This window comes from Sinocyclocheilus rhinocerous, unplaced genomic scaffold (genome assembly GCF_001515625.1).
Source record: "Sinocyclocheilus rhinocerous isolate Xijiao unplaced genomic scaffold, SAMN03320098_v1.1 scaffold1762, whole genome shotgun sequence".
Taxonomy (NCBI): Eukaryota; Metazoa; Chordata; class Actinopteri; order Cypriniformes; family Cyprinidae; genus Sinocyclocheilus; species Sinocyclocheilus rhinocerous.
In genome coordinates, this window is record NW_015636932.1 from 60466 (window position 1) to 74202 (window position 13737).

The 13737-nt window shown below is 36.6% G+C and overlaps 2 protein-coding genes across 2 annotated transcripts in view; one reads left to right on the plus strand and one right to left on the minus strand.

The window, feature by feature from the left end:
• The window catches only part of LOC107748297 (ubiquitin-like modifier-activating enzyme 5), a 14223-nt gene extending 10819 nt beyond the window's left edge, over positions 1-3404 (minus strand). Inside the window, exons 1-8 of the mRNA XM_016563035.1 lie at positions 3079-3404; positions 2921-2966; positions 2738-2827; positions 2358-2467; positions 1769-1855; positions 1588-1672; positions 1294-1398; positions 967-1094 (exon numbers count right to left, since the gene is read on the minus strand). Of these exons, the coding sequence (XP_016418521.1) occupies positions 967-1094; positions 1294-1398; positions 1588-1672; positions 1769-1855; positions 2358-2467; positions 2738-2827; positions 2921-2966; positions 3079-3227 (800 nt within the window). The 5' untranslated portion in view covers positions 3228-3404. The remainder of the gene's footprint in view (positions 1-966; positions 1095-1293; positions 1399-1587; positions 1673-1768; positions 1856-2357; positions 2468-2737; positions 2828-2920; positions 2967-3078) is intronic.
• Positions 3405-3942: 538 nt separating this feature from the next.
• Positions 3943-13737, plus strand: part of topbp1 (DNA topoisomerase II binding protein 1) — a 27398-nt gene continuing 17603 nt past the window's right edge. The window contains exons 1-9 of the mRNA XM_016563055.1: positions 3943-4167; positions 4551-4657; positions 4784-4918; positions 6503-6646; positions 6805-6986; positions 7240-7433; positions 7521-7712; positions 12815-12978; positions 13161-13324. Of these exons, the coding sequence (XP_016418541.1) occupies positions 4571-4657; positions 4784-4918; positions 6503-6646; positions 6805-6986; positions 7240-7433; positions 7521-7712; positions 12815-12978; positions 13161-13324 (1262 nt within the window). The 5' untranslated portion in view covers positions 3943-4167; positions 4551-4570. The remainder of the gene's footprint in view (positions 4168-4550; positions 4658-4783; positions 4919-6502; positions 6647-6804; positions 6987-7239; positions 7434-7520; positions 7713-12814; positions 12979-13160; positions 13325-13737) is intronic.

A 13737-nucleotide genomic window follows, 5' to 3' on the forward strand; every position in this document is an offset into this window, starting at 1 on the left:
AATAATCACTTGAATCTAGCTTGCGCTCACTGTTGTAAACAGAAGCAGTTCCGGGGGAATGATCAATGATGCAAGATCAAAGACAATTTTTAATATAACTCCGACTGGATTCGTCTGAAAGAAGAAAGTCATATACACCTAGCATGCCTCGGGGGTGAGTAAAACGCAGCCTAATTTTCATTTTTGGGTGAACTAACCCTTTAAGGCTGCTGGTTTAATGGTCTGTTGGCATCTCTGTGTGGTCATGTTTGGTATTGCAGCTTGACTTGTTATAGAAAATGATCTAAAGAAATGTGGCATTTATTTTTTCCTCACAGTTTTTGCTGTTGCGCTGTATACATAAATTGTGAATTATGAAAATTAAAAAAAAATAAAGTTTTCATTAATCTTGAAAAATTCTTGCAGAAAATATAGTTTTGTAAGAATCATCCTCAAACTTATTCTTGAACTTACTACAACAATTATCTTTATTTAAAATGTTTCAAGTCTTAATATTTTTCCTTTTCTTACACTGGAATAAATCATACTGATGTATACTAAAATTGTTGGATGTGGCGCCCTACCCATGCAATATGAAATGTATGATTTTTGTTTCTTAAATTATGTATGGATCTGTCAAGTAAACCCAAGTTGCTTCAGTCAACTAAGTGTCCGTCTTGAAATATTACTAACAATTTAAAGGCTATTCTTATGTATACTAAGAGTTTGCAGCAAAAAGACATGTACCACAACCTGAAGGGGGATGTTTTTAGAATTAAAGACTAAAAGGCATTTTAATTGCTAAAAAGTATAAACTATCAATCATGTAGTAGACTGTACAACAGGTTTTTCAGTCAAGTTGGTCATGTTGAGTTACAGACCTTGAAAATTTGCATATCAGATATGATACAGTATGCTTTATAGACATTAAAAAAAACAGCATGGTTAGGTCTGTGCTGAATCATCAAGATTGTGATGAGGTCTTACTTCAGGACATTCTGCACAAGGAGCCCGGCGACCACTCCCATTGTGGTGGGCAGGCTGGCAGCACAAACCCCGTCCCTTTTCAACGTCTTCTCGTCGATATTTGCAGCCACTATGAGGGGAGGTGCACACTGACACACACACACACACAACTGGATCAGATCACTGTTTCCAACCCATTTGACATTTGCCAGAAATAAGCAGTGTTTTATGGTTTATGACACAGAAACTAGACAGTATAGAAGAGGGTACAGCCATATGAAATGGTTAAGATCATAATTCATATTCAAGACACATAGTATGTGTTTTGGGAGTATGAGTGTGTCATACAGCAAAACAAGCAGTTTCTCCAGGGATGATGAGCTGAATGTGTCCAGAAACGGCATTCTCACTGACGCCTGACTCCATCCAGATCTGACCCAACTCATTACATGCCTATAAGAGAGAAAAAAACATGCAAGCAATTGCTAAACTGCAGTGACTGTGAAAAAAAAAAAAAGGAATGAAAGTTAAATATTTTCAAAATATAGCTAAAATAAATATATATATATATAAAACATACATTTGTATATATTAAAATGAACAAAAAAAAATAGTTCTTACAGTTTAATGCCAAAAACTCACAGTATTAATGGCCATCCGAGCCTCAAAGTTATCAACACAACTGAGGACCAAATCCACAGGCTTCCCCTCCTCAAGTCCTCCGTGACTGAAAACACAAAAGCAAGATTGTTTATTACAGCCATATTGAAAATGAGAAGGAAAACCTTGAGCATACTGTGACATTAAAAAAACAAGTGATCACCTAATACGGTTCATGAAATGCGTGAAGTTGTCCATTGTGGTGATGTTGTAATTGTGGGTCTCAAAAGCAACATCTGGATTAATGTTCCTATGCAGGAAAACAGAATTAAAATGGGAAATATCAACTAAAATGCTGTAAAATAACCTTTTAATTTCTCATTTTGAATCCACATCACAGTTTGTTAAAATAAAATATAAATAGAGAAAGATGAAGTGGATTTCCACTAAAAAAAAAAAAGAACAAATAAGTTTCATAAGAAAATTAACCTAGTTGTTAAATACAATTTCTCTAAGTATTTTGAAAGAGTGATATAATGATTCATGCTCTTATTTCTTTTAGACTTGACTAGAAACATCTCATGCTGATTTGATGCTCAAGAAACATTTATTATTATTAGTAATGTTGAAAATGCTTGTGCTGCTCAATATTTTGAAAATTTTTCAGGATTCTTTGAGGAATAAAAAGTAAAAAAATAAAAAAATAAATATTTGAATCTCATATATTAGAATTTTGGTAACTATAAATGTGTTGACTGTCACCTCTGACCATTCCTTGCTATATATGTTAAGATGATTAACCTCCCCCTTACCTAAGAGTGTGTTCAGCAGCCTCAACTTTACTGAGCCCTGCCTGATGTGGCTGGAAGAAGAGCCGGTTCATGTTGGCCAACTCCACCTTATCATAGTCAAACAGCAGCAACTGCGGGGAAGAAATCACAGACACAGCAAAAAGAGGCATGACAGTCTGTTACTGCAGAGCCGAGGCATGTCTCTGGGGGTTATGCTGTTGGCTTCCCTCCTGTACTCCGACTGGCAACACACACTACAAGAATGCAGCAAGTTTAACTAAAAAAAAAACATTAACAATGCACACCATAGACCGGCCAATCAGTGCATCGTTATATTTGATTAATTTGTCCTATATATTATTAGTTCTATATATTGAGGAATGAGGATAAAGGTGCATTACCTTACCAATGCCACATCTCGTGAGCATTTCTGCAGTGACACTCCCCACGCCTCCAACTCCCACCACTGCCACAGCAAACGAGCGGATTTTCTGAGAATGACAGCAGGTGTAGTGCTCATCTGAACACGAGCAAGCAGTTATCAATATAAAAGTGTCATAAAAATAATAAATACACATGTTTACCTCGTAGTCTTGAACTATGCCCATCCTTTTGAGTGCCATCAGACGACTGTGAGATATTAAATATAAAATTAAAGTGACTTTCGCACCGGTTTAGCCTTCCATATGTTCAAAAACAAGTCAGTGATAATAAATAAACATAGCAGCGTCAAATTGCTCACCTGTATGGATTTGAGTCTACGACTTCAGCACTCATTTGATCAATCTTTGGTCTGAGATGATGTTCAGCATCACTTTGCTTCTGTTTGGATTTAATTAGTTCATTTTCTAACTCACGGATTCGCAGCTTCAGTTCCTCAACGGTGGCCATTTTTTCTTAAAATCCTATATTGTAATAAACACGAGTTGATATGATTTTTCGATGGGAAAAATAAAGCATGCCAAAGATTAAAATTAATATACACGTCGGTCCGCACTGTTAGAAACCAGCTGGCGAAGAGTGTGTCTAGATATTGAGCCCGGAGTGAAACACAAAGTACACAGGAACGAAAGTTCCCTCAATGAATGATTCCCGCAAATCGGTTCGTTCTTTTAAATGAACTGGTTTAAAAAAAATGTATTAAAAATATCACCACATGTAAACACATACTACTTTTTATTACGTTTTGTTCGACAATTTTTCCAAGTTAGAGCCATGGCTCATCGCCGTTTAGAGGCTAAATATAATTTACATTTAACAATACTACAATTTATTTACAATACTAAGCATTTTTGCATGTGAACAAATCAGTTTTGTAAGCCAGTTAAATCAATTAACTGAAAAGATTCGATTCAGAAGAACAACATCCTTACGAATCGCGCGCCGCTGGAATGAATATGTAACTATGGTAACAGCTTAAAAAACGCTGTTCGTTTTTTGGAAAATAATTACATGTTTTCCTCTCACTTCCAAAAATACCTAGAGTAAAAATTATAGTTGAATTTAACTATTTATTTCATTCTGACACTGCACTTCTCCAGTCCGGTAGGTGGCGGTCATATATTTTAATAAGTTCTCCCATTTCACCAAAGAAACAGAAGTGAAGCGGAAGTTTTTTTCAGAGCTGATGGCGCGAATGACTGGAAAATGGCTTCACACGGATTTTCAAACTAAAATACTGACAGATTAGCTAATTAATTATCCTGCTGTTTTATACAAGTGATGTTTCTATGTGTGTCTGTGATGAAATGATAAAACAACTAAATTGAAAGTTTTAATCCTAAATCTCCTAGTTTTAATCCTCGTAATCAAGATTCTGCTCTGTCTCGCGGTAAATCCTCATTTGTTATTATGAGTGTTTAGGTTGTTTTATATTAATAAATTTTAAAAAGACACGCAATAGATTACACGGTTTTAGAGCTGTGCGACAGTTTGACACTCTTTGATGTCTTGTTGGCCTTGTTTATGAGATACTCAAAACAACCTTCAGTGAGAAGTCGATTGGACATTATTAGTGTCATAATCCTAAATAGCATCCAGTTTTTGTTCGATTTTTGTATTAAATTGCTATTTTGTTAAACCTAATACAAAATAGAATATACATGATGGTATTACATTACAGAATAACACTATGAGAGAACGGGATACTAATGATTAGCAGATGTTTACATTGTTTAATGATGATATTAAATCCTTGCACGTTTGTTTCCACAGGATGTAGATTATATGCCACCATGTCAAAAAGCAACAAGGAGACATACATTGTGAAATTTGTTGAACGCAATGGACAAAAGAGTGATCTGGCTCTCCAGGCCTATAAGGTGATCATAATGTATCATTCTTGTTAACATCTGTCATTAAATGCTTCTTATATCTTATAATATCCTTTGAACCTTAATAGTACTACTTGATGTCTTTTGTTTATATAATAATTTACTCGTCTTCAGGCAATAGTGGAACTGCAGTCAGAGAAATATGTGCAGACGCTGGATGAGGAAGCCACACTAAAGCTGGACCACAATGACAAGTCCCTGTTTGTTTTCAGTGACTTCACCAGCAATGCCTTTGACCACTGCAGGAGGGTGCGTTTGTGATGATCGATGATAGTGATGATCTTTTGAAAATAATTTTTTGACTTAAAAGAATTTATTACAGAGACACAAACCAAATTTAAAATGTTCATTTAGCAGGAAACAGAGAAAGACTCTAATTATATTCTGGTAATTGTATACTGTTCAAAGAGACGTGTTAAACCAGTCGTAGTTCTTCAGCAAACAAGCTGCCTTGATATTTCTGCTGAACAAATTTGATATATTGCTACTCTAGAGTTATTTTTGGTCAAGGTGAAGTGCTGACATGTTTAATTGTATGGCAGTCAAAAGTTTTTGAACAGCAAGATTTTTTATGTTTTTTTAAAGAATTCTCTTTTGCTCACCAAGCCTGCTTTTGTTTGATCCAAAATACAGCAAAAGCAGTAATATTGTGAAATATTTTTTCTATTTAAAATAACAGCTTTCTATTGGAATATATTTTAAAGTGTAATTTATTCCTGTGATTTTAAAGCTGAATTTTAGCATCATTACTCCAGTCACACGATCCTTCAGAAATCATTCTTATATTCTGATTTGCTGCTCAAAAAATATTTTTTATTATTATGTTGAAAAAAGCGAAGTAGAATATTTTTTAGGTTTCTTTGATGAATAGAAAGTTCAGAAGAACAGCATTTATCTGAAATAGAAATATTTTGTAACATTATTAATGTCTTGATCATCACTTTTGATCAATTTAATGCATACTTGCTAAATAAACGTATTCATTTCTATAATTTCGTAATTTAATAATAAATATATAATGATTTAAATATCATCAAACTCCAAGCTTTTGAATGATATAGTGTATAATGTTACAAAAGCTTTTTATTTCAGATAAATGTTGATCTTTGGATCTTTCTATTCATCAAAGAATCCTGAAAAAAAATGTACTCGACTGTTTTAAATATTGAAAATAATAATAAAAAATGTTTCTGGAACAGCAAATCAGCATATTAGAATGATTTCTGAAGGACCATGTGACACTGAAGACTGGAGTAATGATGCTGAAAATTTAGCTTTGATCACAGGAATAAATTACATTTGAAAGCAGTTATTTTCAATTGTAAAAATATTTCACAATAATACTGCTTTTGCTTTATTTTTGATTTTAAAAAATGCAGGCTTGGTGAGCAGAATAGAATTATAAAAAAAACATTAAAAATCTTACTGTCCAAAAACTTTTGACTGGTAGTGTATCTTTATAATGTTCACAAAATAAACCCTGACACAATCAAAAGGTGTCATCAGTAAAACACTTAATAAACATTACTGTTTTAGTAAATAATTTTGGCCTTCCAAAACATTTTTTTCCCCCAAGATATTCTTGGTTGTCGAAATTTTGGTACATCACTAATCTCTGCATTATTTACAAAAAAAAAACAAAAAACAGAGTGATGTATAACTTAAGTTTGAATACCTGCACTCTTGTTTTAAAAAAAAAAAAAGTACATTAAAAGTTTGGTGTAATTGAGTTTTTTTTATTTTTCTGCATTTATATGAAACAGAAATCTTTTGTAACATTATAAATGTTACTGTCAATAATCTTACAAAACTGTATGTCTGTCATATTTGCAGCTGGGATGCAGGATCGTGAGTCCTCTGGTAGTGCTGTTCTGTCTGCAGAAGCATAGATGTGTGCCCAAAGCAGAGCAGCCCGTGTACAACATGGCCATGGCTGATGTCACTACCTCCTGCACCAACCTTGACAAAGAGGCACGGGTAAGGAAAAAAACATTGATGATTAAGTCTAATATATAATTGTTTATTTTCTCAATCTTCGCTTACAGAGTGTATAAAGTGTCATTGAAATAGTGAAAATTACATCTGTATGTGCAGATCTACACGACAAATAAGTGGCTGTTTTGTTGTTCTTGTAGAGTGAAGTGATGGATCTTGTCCAGCTGATGGGTGGACGGGTCTACCGTGATCTCAATGTGTCTGTTACTCACCTGGTGGCAGGTGAAGTGGGGAGTAAGAAATACCTGGTGGCCGCAAGCCTTGGGAAGCCCATTCTTTTGCCCAGCTGGGTGAAAGCATGCTGGGAAAAGTCTCAGGATAGGTAAAGTCTACATGGTTAAAGTCACTGTGAAATCAAAATTGACAACTCAACATTTTATGGAGTATTGCAGTGTTGTTATAAACAACTTATCCATACACATCTTTTTTTTTTTTTTTTTTAATTTGCATGCCCTTGTATACTTTAAACAAAATAACTTCCCTTCCTTTCACAACATCTCTTCTCTGATGACTTGTGCACCAGATGGTGGGACTAAAAAACCCTTCACAATCTTTTTTTTTTTCTTTCCCCACAGTGTTTTCCATCACTCTGAACTGAATACGGAGGACTATCAGTGTCCAGTCCTGAAAGGCTGTACGGTCTGTGTGACGGGACTCTCTACTGTGGAGCGTAAAGAGGTTCAGAGGTTGTGTGGCCAGAATGGAGGCAATTACACAGGGCAGCTCAAGATGAATGAGTGTACTCACCTTATTGTCAGTGAACCCACAGGTGACCCCATAATCTCTGACCTCATCTGTATGTTTTGGTACACAGTCCTAGCATGTTCTTCACTTCATTTTATGGGTTGCATTTCAGGTCAGAAATATGAGTTTGCCCGTAAATGGAACGTATACTGTGTGTCCCTGCACTGGCTGTTTGACAGCATCGAGAAGGGCTTCTGTCAGGATGAGAGCAGGTATGCTGTGGAGCGTGGAAAGAAGAGAGCGGAGGAGAAGCCAGGCAGACCCAACACCTCCACTCCTACAGGACCCAACAGGAGCAAAGAGGGTGAGTAAAACACTGTTTTATTGTTAAGGCACCATTTGTGTCATACTGACACAAAACTTTTTTTTTTTGGAAAGAAATTAACACAAGGACGCATTAAATTGATATATTGTTAATAAATATTACTAGACTATTGTAACTCTTTGTACATTGGTGCCTCTCAGACGTGTCACATGCTTACAGTTTGTTCAAAATGCCGCAGCCTGGCTTCTCAAAGGGAAGCGTGAAAGCGAACACATCACACCAGTTCTGATTTCACTTCATTGGTTACCGGTCAAATACAGAATTGATTTCAAAGTTTTGTTATTTGTTTTTAAGTCTTTGCGGAACCAGGCACCACAGTACCTATCTGAACTACAGCATCCGCCTTCACAGTCTAGATCACTTAGATCTAGGTACTCTGATTTACTATATGTTCCTAGAACCAGACTTAAAAACGAGGGTGATCGTGCATTTGCGGTCATCGGTCCTAAGTAGGGATGCACGATATTGGATTTTTGCCGATATGACGATATTTTTCAACTTATTTTGGCCGATACGATATATTTCCTTTTGTTTGGAAACAACACCAAGTCTCTCCTGTGCAGAAATTATAAGCAAAATATTTTTAATTTTGGTTAGTTTTTAACAAGAGCTTATTTGTTAGAATTAAATAAACAAAACATTACACATTAATGAATAAATCAGTATATATAATTATTTAATTTACAAGTGTCATGTTTGTGATTTTCTTTCATGTAAGATATTGCTTCTGACCTTTAAATCAAAACATACTTATTATTTTATGACATCAATTACTGCTTTATTTAATCAGAAACACAGTCTAAATGTTATTTGTGTAGGCGCTATAGCTTCTGACCTTTAAATCAAAACATACTTATTATTTTATGACATCAATTACTGTTTTATTTAATCAGAAACACAGTCTAAATGTTATTTGTGCAGGCTATTTTACTTTTAATTTAATTAGAAGTAGGCCAACAGCACCCCCTAAAGATTAAAACTCCTTACCGAACGGGCATTAGGACCCGGGGGAGGCTGTCACTGCTGCCGCTGCACGTGCTATTTACTCTATTACACACCGAACGTGTCATTCTGTACCTGCATTCTCAGATTAAATGCAGCGATCCAAAACGGTCAATCTAATCAGACAAAACTTTGCTTCAAGAAAGTTTTGTGGCCACGGGGAAGTCGTGGCCTAATGGTTAGAGAGTCGGACTGGTAACCCAAAGGGTGCGGGGTTCGAGTCTCCACTGCTCCGGGTGTGTGTTCACGGTGTGTGTGTGTTCACTGCTGTGTGTGTGCACTAAGGATGGGTTAAATGCAGAGCACTAATTCCTAGTATGGGTCACCATACATGGCCACATGTCTCTTCACTTCACTTCAGAATGAGCCACACTGCTGACCTGATCTAATCACTAGCACACCCTGAGCACATGTGAGTTAACGTATTCCTCTTATTGGCAAGACATATCGGCATAATATTTCATATCGGGCCGATTTCGATATCAGTCCGATAATATCGTGCATCCCTAGTCCTAAGTTATGGAATAGCCTTCCGGCCTACATCAGATCCGCCCAAACCTTGTCAACTTTTAAATCCGCCTTGAAAGTGTACCGTTTCTCCGTGGCTTTCAATATCCCTTGACTCATTTCGGCATTAATATCTTTTGATTCTAACTTTTCTCCTCTATTTTATCTTATTTTAGGCTTTTATTTATTATTTTTATTTTACTTTTATTGTTTCTCTAGTGCTTAAATGCTTTGTGTCTTTATTGCCTGTTTCTTTTAGCCTTGTAAAGCACTTTGGTCAACACCAGTTGTTTTTAAATGTGCTATACAAATAAACTTGCATTGTATTGTAAATATTGTTAAAAAAATATAGATATATTATTATTTTTTTATTCAAGGAATCTTTAAAATATTAGAATTTCCACTAAAATATTAAGCAGCACAATAATATTTTTTAAATATAAATGATAATAATGAGAAATGTTTTTGTCTAGGATCGTGTGACACTGAAAGAGTAATGACTAGGGGTGCGCCGATCTGATATTCAGTATCGGTATCGGCTCCGATACTGCCATTTTCTGCCGCATCAGGGTATCGGTCAGACGAGACCGATCCAAATCTGATATTGTGCGTATACTATTCTGTTTGCTAAGCCCCATGAAAGGCACAAACACATTATAAAGCACCATAAAGTTTTCGTGCACTATATTTCAAGTGTTCTGAGACCGTTCCATAGTTTAATGTTGTGTCGGTGAGGAAATTTTCCCACCGGTTATTCGGCGTGTGACAATACCGGTATCACCGCGGGGGCGGGGCGTTCCCTCTTTTCCTCGCTTTCCTTCGCTTTTATCGCTTTTATGTCATTTAAAAGCCGCGCAGTCTTCCAATAACCATCTCTTCAGCTCTGAAATGAGACATAAAATATTGCGTCTAATATGAATGACCGCAGGCAGGCAGGCGATGAGAGCGAACAAGAAAATGAAAGGAGTGTCTAATCAGTCGAATCAGATTGAAGATAATTACGGTGAAATACAGTTACCGAAAGACGCCACCTGCGACAAACCCAGCCTGTGTAACGGCTCCATAAAACACAATGATGAATCCAGCCCTTCCTTGAAACGATTTGAAATAGGTCTGTTCTTCCCTGTTTATCTCCTCGTGCTCAAATTAAAGGTATTCACAAGTTTTTCTATCTTCTGTGTTGTTGAGAAACAATAGGATTCCTAAAGGAACATCTGTTTATATAAGGCTATAAAATGTGTAATCTATTACAGTGATAAGAGAAATCCAGGTAGCTATGTAACAGTTTACCAGCAGCTCTCCCTCTATAGGTCGCCTTAATTTATCTATTCTGAGCCTGGGTTTAGTGTTCACTGTGAAATGAGAGTAAAAATAGGAAGCTAGTACCTGAAGGCTTTACTACATGTCTGTTTTTAACATACTGGTAGGAGGGCTTCCACTGTAATTAAATGTCAACATTTTTATTTTACTGGGGGAATTACACAACCATACACTGGAATCAAAGGATAAACCTTGGCTTAAGATAACGGCTTCCTCATGGCATTACAGAACAAAGTGTCAAGTGAAAATACCAATTTCTGTCCTACATGCATCTGCTAATGCCGGCAGCCATATCACCCTGTAGCCCAAGACTGGTTACCCACTGAAGCTAAGCAGGGTGAGCTGGTCAGTACCTGGATGGGAGACCTCCTGGGAAAACTAGGTTGCTGTTGGAAGAGGTGTTAATGAGACCAGCAGGGGGTGCTCACCCTGTGGTCTGTGTGGGTCCTAATGCCCCAGTATAGTGACAGGGACACTATACTGTCAAAAAGCACCGTCTTTCGGATGAGACGTTAAACCGAGGTTCTGACTCTCTGTGGTCATTAAAAATCCCATGGCACTTCTCGTAAAAGAGTAGGGGTCCTGGCCAAATTGCCCCCCTGGCCTTTGTTAGTCATGGCCTCCTAATAATCCCCATCCACTTGATTGGCTCTATGACTCTCTCTCCTCTCCACCTGTAGCTGGTGTGTGGTGAGCGCACTGGCGCCGTTGTCCTGTGGCTGCCGTCGCATCATCCAAGTGGATGCTGCACACTGGTGGTGGTCGAGGAGAGACCTCCCCACATGATTGTAAAGTGCTTTGGGTGTACAACAATACACAATAAAGCACTATATAAATGCATCATTCATTCATTCAAACTGCGTATGGCAGTCAAGACGATGAAACTCTCTTTAAGATGATACAATGTTCCTATAATTATAATCGATCCGTAGATAAACATCAGTGGTTTTGCATAAAAGGACTTTATCTTGCTGGAGTTTAGTGCTAATTCTAAATCATGTTACTTTCTACCAGGTGTCTGTTAGATCACTACACTGAAGTAGAGAGCACTATGAATTGTTCTTCACGCGCACAGTAACTGAAATTTAAAACTGTTAAAAGAAAAGACTCAATAAACTATCGCACAGATATAATACACTACGCATCATGTCTCTTCCCTTTGTGCTTTGAACTTTTCTATGAGGAATGCTGTGACTCCATCTTGCTTCAAGCGTATCATTCTACGAATGGGATGCGCATAAGAGCTTTGTGCCGCTCCGTATTGGAGCCTTTCATGTTATAATACTTTTGCGCAATGAAAAATTGTTAATAGCCTTTCTTGTTCTCTCATATCTATCATATGTTTCTGCCTCATTACTGTGCTATAAATGTAAAAGAAATGTATTTAATTTATTGCATATATTTATATATAATTATATTTACTTGTCAATGTCTCTTCCCTTTGTGCTTTGAACTTTTCTATGAGGAATGCTGTGACTCCATCTTGCTTCAAGCGTATCATTCTACGAATGGGATGCGCATAAGAGCTTTGTGCCGCTCCGTATTGGAGCCTTTCATGTTATAATACTTTTGCGCAATGAAAAATTGTTAATAGCCTTTCTTGTTTTGTCTTATCTATCATATGTTGCTGCCTCATTACTGTGCTATAAATGTAAAAGAAATGTATTTAATTTATTGCATATATTTATAATTATATTTACTGGTTTTTCATGAATGTATTTTACAACAATACAAAGAGCAATGTGTAACATTTTACCATATTACACCTATTTACTTTGAGCTTTTTCCCCCCACTAAATAATGTTTTTTTCTCTAAATGTTTAGATTTTATACAATTATTGTGAACTCATCATTTTTGTAGAGTAACTTTTGCTGCTGAATTATCCACTAATTTAGTTTGAGTAATGACTGCTAAAATTTCAGTTTTTCTATCACAGGAATAAATACATCAAAAATAAATTTATTTTAAATTGTAAAAATATTTCACAATATTACTGTTTTACTGTGTTTTTGATCAAATAAATGCAGCTTTGTATATCACAAGAGATGTATTTCAAAGGTTTTTTTTTTTATCTTACCCAACTCCAAACTTTTGAAAGCTAGTGTGTATATTGACTCTATACAAGTAAAAAGTTATAATTTTTATATATTTCATAAAACATATAACCTGAATAGATTATAATTATGACCAATTCCAGTGTCCGATTTATTAAGTTTACAGGTGTATATTTCTTTGCCATTTGTTTGTGCAGAAGGTCCCTCACTTCTGGGATTGAGCCATATTTCCAATATAAGTATGAATGTCAATGAAACGGTCCTCACCACAGCAGGAATCAGCCACATAGAGACTCCTGATCCAGTTGACTCATTTGACATCACTGTTTGTCGAGTTGATGACCTGTTGGATGGCTGTAAGGTTAGTTTTTTTAAACATTTCCTGAACAATTTTAAGTGATGCATTTGGGACATTGTTTAGTGATATTCTAAGGATTAATCCTAAGTGATATCTTTTTGCATTTGTGTGAATTTAAACGTTGAATCTGGAAGGAAAAAAAACTTCAATCATTGACCCTTTATCACTTTCTTTTTGTCTTGTAGTTATATCTGTGTGGCTTATCAGGAAAGAAACTGGAGAAACTGCGGCGGATGGTGAACTCTGCCGGAGGGCTGCGCTTCAACCAGCCCAGCCAAGAGCTGACACATATAGTGATGGGTGAACCAGACCCGGGGGTCAAAGTCTTCCTTGACAAAGCCACTCACAGGTCAGTCTAAATCCATGTCAGGGTAACTAGTTAGAGGTCGACCGATTGATCGGGATTTTTGGCATTTTTTAATTAATCGGCATCGGCCAATTGTGCTGCAAATTAGGCCGATTTATAGGCAGGCACACTGGCGGGCAGCTAAGCGTTGTTGCGGAACTCCCTCTGGCTGCGTGAGACGGAGCAGCTCAAGCTCTGCAGGCTGCAGCAGCCGCGGCTTGTTCACACTAGGGCTGTGCGATTAATCGAAATCGCGATTTGAGCTTGCGCAATTTCTAAATCGCTTTATAGCACATTTCATAAACAACGTTTGGATTTAAAATCAAAATTATGGATAAATATTGTGTTTGTGGTAAAAAGCCGCGGATCAGGAGCGGACTGCAAACGCGTCCTGTGCGAAAGCAAAATGAGTCCGT